The 10,958-nt window shown below is 40.9% G+C and overlaps 1 protein-coding gene and 1 long non-coding RNA gene across 3 annotated transcripts; one reads left to right on the top strand and one right to left on the bottom strand.

Moving 5' to 3' along the window:
* Positions 1-348: 348 nt before the first annotated feature.
* On the bottom strand, positions 349-8,841 carry las1l (LAS1 like ribosome biogenesis factor). Of its 2 annotated transcripts, XR_012594882.1 has the most exons (3): positions 8,673-8,840; positions 1,185-2,283; positions 349-775 (listed from the first exon to the last, which is right to left on the bottom strand). XR_012594882.1 is itself a non-coding variant. In XM_074643148.1 (2 exons), exon 2 carries the CDS (start codon positions 6,837-6,839, stop codon positions 5,124-5,126), a length of 1,716 nt encoding a protein of 571 aa, XP_074499249.1. In that variant the 5' UTR covers positions 6,840-7,190; positions 8,673-8,841; the 3' UTR covers positions 4,354-5,123. The 2 variants fall into 2 exon arrangements, 1 of the variants encoding a protein (XP_074499249.1); XM_074643148.1 differs by lacking the exons at positions 349-775; positions 1,185-2,283 and adding an exon at positions 4,354-7,190 and having other exon boundaries at positions 8,673-8,841.
* Positions 2,295-7,658, top strand: LOC141772317 (uncharacterized). The gene is made up of 3 exons (XR_012594886.1): positions 2,295-2,519; positions 2,682-2,801; positions 7,547-7,658. It is a non-coding gene; the product is annotated as an uncharacterized LOC141772317 (long non-coding RNA).
* Positions 8,842-10,958: the final 2,117 nt, after the last annotated feature.

Genomic DNA, 10,958 nt, shown 5'->3' with positions numbered 1-10,958 from the left:
TGTGGGTTTCCTTCTAGGACATTTCAAAATGTGTGTCATGAAAATGGTTAATAACAAAAAAAAATTAAAAAAGCTTTGAAAAATAACTGGCAGTAATATAAGTACATATGGTTATTGAAGTAAATGGGCTAAAACAGGGGCAGGACGATTCATCCCTGTGGGTTCCCTCACACTGCATGCTTTGTACTTCCATCAAATGAGATCTCGGTCATTTGTTTTGACAACCTTTACCAGACTTGACCCAAATGTTCAGGAAAAGTAAGACCATTATCGGCAGAGAGCTTGCTGTTTAGAAAGAGAAAAAGAGATGCATTAATATCAACAGTACAGAACAAGACACAGTAGATATTTGTAACTCAAACATAATGAAAATATCATTTATTTGTCCAACATCAAGGTCATTTGCCTCAAAACAATATGTATTCAAAGTTATATACACATTTACATTTTGTTACACAAAACTGGCAACTTCTCCACTTAAATCAGATAACTTTTGGATGTATTTAATTAATACATTCCAGTGTGTCAATAAATACAAGACATAATTAGGAGACCATTAAGCCTCGGATCGCATCACCTCATGAATAATGGAGCAGCTGTAGTCAAGCCCCCCAAAAACCGTTGCATGAGCTGTACTGACAAGAGCTAGATGTTGTGAAGTATTGGTAGAATATAATCGTGTATACCATTTGTTACCGATACTACCTTTAAAAAAATACCAGGCCACGTTGGCAGCAGCGTGTCCAGCCTCTTCACCTTCCACCAGCAGAATCCACTTTAGCATAAAGAAAAATAGGTGGCGCTAAATGACAGCATTCTTGTGTACAATGGTGCTGGTTCACAAAGAGATCAATTCTTACCAAAAGAAAGTATATAGTTTTTGTTTTTGTTTTTTTTAAGCGTTTCCAATTTGACAGCTGATTCAAGATCTCTCTTTGTGGAGCTTCACCTCATTCTTAACATCTTAGCATTCAGGAAAATTTGATTTAACTCTTAGTTAGATGTTAATTAACATAAAATGATTTCCTAGAACTGTAAACAAAAAGAAATGATGAAAAGTACTCAAAATCTACTAACTGGGAACAGGAACTGTATGAAAATAGAACTACTAAGGTCGCTGCTGAACGCCTTAAAGCCTGTGAAAAACAACTACAAAAAGATATCTTTTCTTGTCTGATCCTTACCATGGAGTCAAGGAGGTAAAGGTGTTCAGAAAGCCACTCATCCCGCATGGTGGACCAACCATTACCTAGAAGAAACTGTCAACAAGGTTTAGCAGTAACGTGTACTCAATCCATCATGACACAAAAAACACATGCACATTCAGCAGTTCTTAGGTAATCTTAACTAATTCAACAGTGTTCATCCCCCCTCATGGAGTTCAGTACAGAGCCATTATCAAGTTCAGTGTCAATATCTGAAAACAGAGATAAGTACTTGACCCTACATTTTGAGCGATGCGCTTGCACTCTCTGCACACTTGGTGCAGAACTCCACTGACACGTGGTCCTTGTCCACATGAAGACAAACGCCACCAGCTGTCTCTTTCTCCTCCACTTTCACACGCTTCCTGGGCAACGCGTAGTCGTGGTCGTTCGAGTCGGGCCCCTGGAAAAGCGAGGAAGATAATTTCATCCCATTCACACCGCTCAGCCTGGATAAGAGCTGGGCTAACATGCTCTCATTGGCCAGCACAGCCCTCAAGTACCTGGTCTCATCCTCCAACTCCTCCACCCTCTTGGTCAGCTGAGAATTCTCCTGCTGGAGCACGCCGTTTTCTGTTGACAGGATGCCAACCTTCTTCTCCAAGCTGTTGACGTATTCTTTCTTCCGGAGACGATTCAACCTGGCAGCGATGGCATTTTTGTTGATCAGGTGGGCCGACTGGTTTTGCCTGTTCTTAATCTTCGAGTCAGATGACGTTCTCTCTGGAGACGAGGCCGTTGAAGCTTCAACCTCTGAATCTGGGTCTCGGGCACTGCACGCACCAAAATCAGCCATCTCAAAATCGAAGAGCGAGGAGTCAGCACCTCTTTCCATTGTCCATTTTAAGGCTTCAATTCCAAACAGGTCATCTAGCTCTATTCCAGCGGTGTCAATATCATCGGATGGGAACCCCTCAGATGGACTCGGGAGCTCTTCCACAGTTTCCACCACTTCGACCTCCAGAGACTGCACCTCCTCTGTGGTGTTCATAGCGCGTCCTCTTCTTCTGGTGATCATTGTGGTTTGACAGCGGGGACCACAACGAAGCTGTCCAGAAGATATCTTATGATTCCTCACCTGTGGAGACAATAACATTATACTGTTAGTGTGTAATCTTACTAAAACAACTTGAGTGATTGCCTCCATTTAATAACAGACTAAGCAAGAAGTTATACATTTTCACTAATGGACAACTCTATATCTCAGTGTGGACCGAGTGTATTTACCATACTTGCAAACTTAATGGACTTGACGATTATGTTAGCAACATTTCAGCAATGAAGTTGGCTCTGTTGAACTCGGTAACGTGTTAGGTATGCACAGTTATTAATAATAATAATAATAATAAATTGGACTTATAAAGCGCCTTTCAGTAACCCAAGGACGCTTCACAAGGGGGGAACACAAAATCATACTAATAAATAACAGAGGAGAAACTATAGCCAAGTAGTGAAAAGAGTGATGCGTAGGAGGAGTCAGCTAGTTAGTGTGACGTTTTCAACGCACTAAATGTGCAAAGTTCAGCTGATTAACGTGACTGAATAAATCTTTTAGACCGTGCCATCTATTAGGTTTGTTCCTCCATTTTCTTACAGGTGTGTGTGTGTTGGCTAAACGTATTACCAACGTAGCTGACTTGTTGCTGCAGACAGGCCTAATAGCAACGTTAGCACTATACTATAATATATACTATACTATAATGCATCCTCTCACACATGACTCACACCTCACTATACAAGATCTCCCCGATGTTACAAGACTTAGTGTATTACTGCAGTCGACAGACTGATATAATGATATAATGATATTGGTGAGGTTCAGCGTGCTAACATTAGCTCGATCACAAGGCCTCGGTTGTCCTACTAGCAGGCTAGCTTTAGCATCCAGCTAACGTTGAGTAAAGCCATGAGGTGTTCACCAGCAGATCTAAAACATGACGCAGCACATTTTAACTAACAACTCACCTCCTGTTTGAAGAATATCTGCAATAATAAACTACTGCAACGGAGTCACTGGATGAAGCGACGCTGGTTACTGGAGGCTCGCTCAGCCGCTCACAGCTCGGACATGAAGAAGACAATAATGGCGCGGTGGAGACCAACGACAGACCAGCAGAGACACTTCCGGACTAGTTCTTCAAAATAAAAGTCCTGCTGAACTTTGCTCAGTGTGTGGACAACAACTGCATTTAGTGATGTGTCGATCGCGAACGAGCCGGTTAAAAAAGCCGGCTCTTTTAAGTAGTGATGTCACGTGCTGTGCGGAGGCTTCAGAGCGTGTGTCGAGTAATCCAGGAAGTTTTCGAGGCTTGTATAGTTTGTAAAGTACAGTATATCACAGATCACATGGTTAAGATCATATCTGCCTGTTTGAAACTCTTTGGCCACCAGGTGGTTTCGTGCACATGAAGCCTCGAGAAATTAACCCTTATCCGAACCAATTAAATTTGGCTGGATTATAAAAAGCAGAAGTGGTAAAACGAAGAGCCGGTTGGGAGCCGAAAGAGCCGGCTAACTTGGTGAGCTGAGCCAAATGATCTGGCTCACTAAAAAGAGCCAGAATTCCCATCACTACTGCATTTTAATATGGCGGAGTCAAAATGACCTGTTTATATATCAACACTTAAATTGAGTTGAAATTACAAACTGTAAGCTTCATAAAAGCAGTATTTTTACATGACTGTTGTATTGCATTACATTTGATAAAGGTGCTTTTTTTCCCCAGATCACTGTAAATATGCTAAGAATCTAACCTGTTAGATTGTGCTTTATGATTGTCTTTTTTAAAATTTGTAGTTATTTAACGTATTTGTCCTAATGCTGCTAAGTTGGCTGAAAGTATATCATATTTTTAGTGTGTTATGTTCTCTTTTACCATTCGTGTGAACTCTTTAAATGTGGATCCCTTATACATTCCTGCTGAAATCGGCCAAGCAGGCAGTAACAGAACAAACAACTGGTTTCCTTCACGAGGTAATAGGCTACAAACACTTGTGTTTTTTAACACAGTGCTGCTTTGAGTGTGAACGCTTGTGAACAGTGTCTACTCATGCTACAATTTGCCATTCTCCACATTAGACATTCTTTTCAAACCAATATGCTGCAATTCAGCTCCATAAATCTAACACTCGAAAAGAACACAGTCAAATTCCTTCAATAGAAAATTGTTTTTATTGAACATAAGTGCACAAAAGAAAATGTATTACACAAAACCACCTTGTGCTTACAACAATATCCCCTCTGTCAGGGTTTTCAACTGAAAGGCATCTACTCCAAAACCCTTTGTACGGACTGTATTAACAGTGCACTTGCATGACAGGTGGAAGAAAAAAAAAAAACACACTGTACACCACCATAATGAATTAAACATATCCAATCTTTCACACATTCTTCCCTTATGATGTTTACTAGTTTGTCACTGGCTCCACTTTTTTTCTCCACCTATTGAAAATATTGTAGACAGCATACATTTTTTTTTTTTTTACAAACGATTCACATTAGGGCTGCAATTAACAGTTGTTTTCTCTATCAATTAATCTGCTGATTATTTTGTTTTTATTAATTTCTGAATCGTTTAGTCTATAAAAAGATCAAAAGCTTGTGAAAAACAAGTCATTTGAAGAGGTCACCTTGGGCTTTGGTACACTTTTAATGGGCATTTTTTTAACTAGTTTCTGACATTTCCTCAATCGAGAACATAGTTTGTAATAAAAAAAAATATATTAGTTGCAATCCTTAATGATATAAAACAGAACAGCAGCAAATTGTCAAGTTTAAGAAGATGGAACAAGTGATTGTTTCATACTCTTGCCTGATAAATGACTCATAAATGACCTTTATGTCCCCAATGTCAAACCAACCACATGGCATAAGTTCAACAATGTGCCAGCAGCTAAAGGACCACAGCATTACAACAACTCAAAAAAGTTGCAGTCCAGATTTCAACTTATTAAGATCACTGTGGTTCCAAAGGCCATCTGCTGTTCTCACTGGTGCCAAGACATTGTGTGTTGTGTTGCTCTCTAACTCCACCGGCTGGTCAAAGACAGTCATTGTTGAGTAGTTTTCCACCATGAGGCGTGAAGGGTCATCTGACTGTGCGGGGACTTTACCGAGAGGATAGTTCTTCCACAAAACGTTATCGTTGCACACCTGCCATGGAGAACCTCTGAGCAATTTTGCTTTTTCAGCCTGAACATCTGTCCATTTGTACTCCTGGGAGGACTCGCTCCTCCCCACCTCAGCCGTGGAACGCCAAGGATGGCTGTGGCGCCGTGAATGCTGCAGCTTCTCATGCAAACTCTCCAGTGTGTATATGGGCTGTTGTTTCTGCTCTGGAGAAGTATCGGATTCTGAGTGTGCGCACTGTGTGTAGATGGAGCAGAGCTGGAGCAGCCTCTGACGGGTTTCCAGAGGGAGAGGATGCTCCATGTCATCCAGGATCAACTGGAGCAAGTGAGGCGTGCTGATACAGGGAGCATCCAGGCATGCTGAGAGCAGCTGCTGCCACCTCAGCTGGATGCGGTTTACAAAGACCCTGTCCTTCATTCTGGCCTTCTTCTGTCCCTTTGTTTCGAAGTGGTATTCGTATTTGTTGCTGTTACAGAGGATGATTTCTGATATCCACGCAGAAATGTAGAAAGCCCTGTGATTATTCTGCTCTTTGGTGATCCGTTTCAGTTCAACAAACAGCTTCTCCAGAAGGAGGTGAATTAAGGATGGCGAGTTGAGCATCTTCAGGAGCGGCAGCCAAAAACGCAGGAAGGTTTGAGTGACTCTGGGTTCGGTGGGACTGGCATTGTCGGATGTGTCACAGCCTAATGTTTCCAGTTGTTCAACGGTGGGAACTAAAAATCCATCTTCCAACAAAACATCAATAAGCATATTACTTGACAGCAAAGCAAACTGCTTGATCTCACCTAGTAACCAGCTCATGTCTGCAAAGGGGGCTGGCCACAGGTTCTTCTGTTTGTCTTGAGGAAGCCCATCAAAAGCCTGGTACTGCTCCTTTTCAAAAGATATCAGAAGTTCCCGTGCGTTCTTGTAGGCTTCCATGTCTTTTTGCCTTTCAACGAGCTCATCCTCTTGGCGTTTCAGATCAACCTCTTCATCATCTCCATCCGACTCCGACTCCCAGTCCTCACTGGGCCCTCCTCCCAACTGCCTGGACCAGTATTCCTGCTGAAGCCACTCCAGAACCACCTTACATCCCTTTCGGCACCATTTTAAGGAAGGAGTCTTCCTGTGGGTGAAATCGTGCCTCAGGTCTACGACCCACTCTGGGATGTTCAAGTTCCCAGCCAGCCGCCGCAGTGGACGGGCTGTTCTCCCCTGTTGTCGCTCGGTGATCAAGTTGACAAACCTCATCAGGCCCGCGCCATAAAGCAACACCAGATCATCTCCGTCCAGCTGTCCTGACCTGTCCAGCACCTGGCACCTCACCAGGACCGCTGTGCAGTCCACCGCCACAGGAGAGCTGTTGGCATACCTGCCTTTCCAAGCCGATATCCTCTGCAGTGCATACGTCTGTAAGGCAGAGTCCTTCGAGTAAAGATACTCCAGAACTTGATCCCACTCAGCTTTGTTAGCCCATGCCACCACATGGCGTCTTTTCTCCGAGCTCCTTTTCTTCATTTTAATTGTGTACGGGGCGTAAGGTCGACTTATGTTAACACCTTATGCACATAACACTCTTATGCGCTGATAAATGGCCTTCTTCTGACAGCCACTCAATTAAATATATAACAAAAATAGCTTTTTATCGCAGCATGAAAGTGTTCTGGTTCAGAGCTACCGATTGTGTCGCATCCCGGAAATGACGCGTTTATGTCTTATTGTTCTTTGAGGTTTTAACGGTAGCTTGTATTCTTAAAGTTGCACTACTGCCATCTTCCGGTATGTCTCATGTTCCTCATCAGTCCGGTTCTCCTCAGGAAGCTAAGATAGATATAGGCTATCTTGATTGACGTCCGTCACTACCAGCACCTGTGGAGACAACAACATTATAATGTTAGTGTGTAATCTTGCAGTTAACTTAAAACTTGACTGATTGCCTCCATTTAATAACAGACTAAGCAAGAAGTTATACATTTTCATTAATGGACAACTCGATAGCTCAGCGTGGACTGAGTGTATTTGCCATACTAACACACTTAATGGACTTAATTATGTTGGCAACATTTCAGCGATGAAGATGGCTCTGTTGAACTTGGTAAGGTGTTAGGTAGGCACAGTTAGTGTAAAGTTTTCAATGCACTAAACGTGCAACGTTCTGTTGATTAACGTGACTGAATAAATCTTTTAGATCGTGCCATTAGGTTTGCTCCTCCATTTTCGTACAGGTGCAGAAACAGCTGAAGGTGTGTGTGTTAGCTAAACGTATTACCAACGTAACTGCCTTGTTGCTGAAGCCAGGCCTAATAGCAAGGTTAGCACTATACTATAATATTTACTATACTATAATTCACCCTCTCACACATAACGTACACCTCACTGTACATGATCTCCCTACTGTTACAATACTGAGGGTGTTTTCACACTAGGTTCCTTTCAGAATTTAAAGATATTAGTTTGTTACTCAGGACTATCTAAAGTTACAGCTTGTATGTGCTGTCAGTCATTTCTTTGAACAGCGGGTTTTGCCCTCACATTCAAATCTATCAGAGCATCAAGTCCCCATCAGCTCACAATAAAACCTCTGCTTGTCCTTGTTTTGAGACCTTCATTTTTAGAACAGTGTGACTGAGACAGCTGTCAATTAGAGCACTTACACTAAAATGTTTATTACACATAATGTAGAATCTCAGTTTACATACTAAAAATCAGTATGAAGCTTAGACCCGTAGGATCAGTGAATAATGATCTCTATCACTCATGATGTGATTGGTCCCACTGATGGAACATAATATTGCAGATGATCTGTTCATATGTCTGAGTGAGCAGGATGGTGCTGCAGCTGCAGAATGAGTTTTTTTTTTTTAAATAGTGTGTGTATAGTCTGAATGTGTATTAACAGCATTTCAGTGACTGTTTAAATTGACTACATTTGTTAAAGTAGCTGATATAAAATCATAAAAAAAAAAAATGCAAAAATTAAATGAAAACTTCAACTTCTTCAACTATAGTGTGAACAGAGAGGACTGAGGCCCCATTAGAGCTGAAGTGGACCAGAAACAGACCCGAGTCCCTTTTTGGTCCACTTTAAGAGGACTGAGCTCGGTTCATTTAAAGAGGACTACATGTGAAAACACCTTTAATGTATTAGTGCAGTCGACATAGACTGATATAATGATATAATGATATTGGTGAGGTTCAGCGTGCTAACATTAGCTCGATCACAAGGCCTCAGTTGTCCTACTAGCAGACTAGCTTTAGCATCCAGCTAACGTTGAGTAAAGCCATGAGGTGTTCACCACCAGGTCTAAAACATGACGCAGCACATTTTAACTTCTTCAACCAACAACTCACCTCCTGTTGAAGAATATCTGCACTAATTAACTACTGCAACGGAGTCACTGGATGAAGCGACGCTGGTTACTGGAGGCTCGTTGAGCCGCTCACAGCTCGGACATGAAGAGAGAATAATGGCGTGGTGGAGACAGAACCAACGACAGACCAGCAGAGAGACTTCCGGACTAGTTCTTCAAAATAAAAGTCCTACTGAACTTTGCTCAGTGAGTGGACAACAACTGCATTTCAATATGGAGAAGTCAAATTTGTTTTAATTTTTTTTATTGAGAAATTTACATTACGATATGGCATTGTACAGAACAGTCCACAAATACAAGGGAAAAGACAAGCCTGTAAATTGGCGTACAGTGTATAAGAGTGTGGATGAAGAGAGAAAAAGAAACCCCAAAACAAACAAAAAACAAAACTAAGGGAATGTGTGAATAGTGCCAATAGTGCTATAGAGGTTATCTGTAAGGTTAAGGTCACCAACTAACATTGAAAGCTTCAGAGCATTCTTTTTCTTCATATGTTTCAGAGATGAAAAGTAAAGACACAGCTCCTTATGAAAAACATAAAAAAAAACTTTTCCAAGAATGATTATGGAATTGATTGCCAGGTCATGTACGGAATCTTTCACAATTGTACCAAATATAACATTTTCCTTTGTTAGATTAGAAAAAATTCAAATTTAGTGGACAACCAATTATTGCAAATCATCCCAGAAAACATTAGCAAAAATACATTCATAAAACAAATGTTTCGTTGTTATGGTGGAGTCAAAATGACCTGTTTATATCAACACCTCTCTGACACAGTCTCAAAAGAAATTACCTTCATAAAAGTAGTATTTTTTACATGACTGTTGTGTTGCATTACATTTTATACAGGTGCTTGAGTATTTGGATTAGATCCTGATTGGCAGGTTGGCACCTCGCATGGCAGCCTCTGCCATCAGTGTATGCATGTGTGTGTAAATGGGTGAATGCTGACATGTAGTGTAAAGCGCTTTGGGTGGTCAGAAGACTAGAAAGGCAGGATATAAATACAAGTCCATTTACTATTTACCATTAGTATGGTCACCTTCCATTTTGTAAAAGCAGACATGGCCGGTATTCCATGTGATATCATGCTACATTTTAAATACTCCTCAGGTGAATGCAGCAGGACTGAATAACGGTCTTGACAAGTTTATTAATTTTTAGCTGATAATAAAAAGTGACGCCTAGGTTTCTGGAAAAAGATTTTCTATTAGTGGCCAGCGAGCCGAGGTGTTGGAGGATAGATATCTGTTCATTGTTGATAGATGTATGTAGACAATAGAAATATTAGGGAACCGAGATATGTTGGTTCCAGTCATTTGTAATCAATGATTTGACTCTACAGTACAACCCAACCCAGACAGTAGACATCTTTTATTAATTATTCTTCTATTCCCTGGCAATGCTGTCAGGCCTGTACTGAAGCCATCTTTACTTTCTGACTGTATTTACCTTCAGTCTGGTCTAGCAAGTGAAACACATGTTCAATCAATCTTTATTTTATTATAGACTTTTATTTTTTTATAGCACCATTCAAACACAGACAATTGAAAGTGTTGAACTGTGAAGGAATATATTAGAAAAACATTCATTTACTCAATAAATATAAAAATAAAATTAAAGCTATATATATATATACACATTTCAAAAGACAGATATAAGTCTCTCCCATGCTAGAAAAATATAAAGGCCCAGCTTTGTTAGTGCAGGAAGTTAAAAGGCCTTTATTACACTCTACACACTCACACACTTTATTAAACATTCCTAATTGTTGCAGAAAAATGATCACTTCAGGGTCAAACTTCAGCCCCTTACCTTCATGACAGAATGATTTTCAGCTTTCTATCAGTGTACTTTTCTTTTTATTATCTGTACAATTGACAGAGATATCGCTGGATAAAGTTCAGGATTGGCAGTCACCTCTAGTCACAGGTCGCATGAGAACTTCTTAGTTTGGGTAGGCACTTCGGGTTCATATGACAATGTTTTATTTTTTAAATGACCTGCAAATCTGAGCAGGGGAGTTGATATTAGTCTGGTCTCTGGCCTGTGACCAAGCCGACCTGGTTGAACCTATAAGGAAACTAAAATTAGTCTTCTGTCAGAATAGCTCACAGGGTCACCAAGACACACAAGCTAATCCACCACGCCAAGGTGCCAACTCCAATAGGATTAGATTTCTTTGGTAACAGTAGCGTCTGTTCCATAGACTGTATGAAACTCAAAGTTGGTGGCTTCAGCCGTCGCCATCTTGGCAGCGCCA

Source organism: Sebastes fasciatus, chromosome 8 (assembly GCF_043250625.1).
Source record: "Sebastes fasciatus isolate fSebFas1 chromosome 8, fSebFas1.pri, whole genome shotgun sequence".
In the NCBI taxonomy this organism is placed as follows: Eukaryota; Metazoa; Chordata; class Actinopteri; order Perciformes; family Sebastidae; genus Sebastes; species Sebastes fasciatus.
The sequence above is the reverse complement of the archived record's forward strand: the minus strand, read 5'-3'. Positions and strand labels throughout refer to the sequence as shown.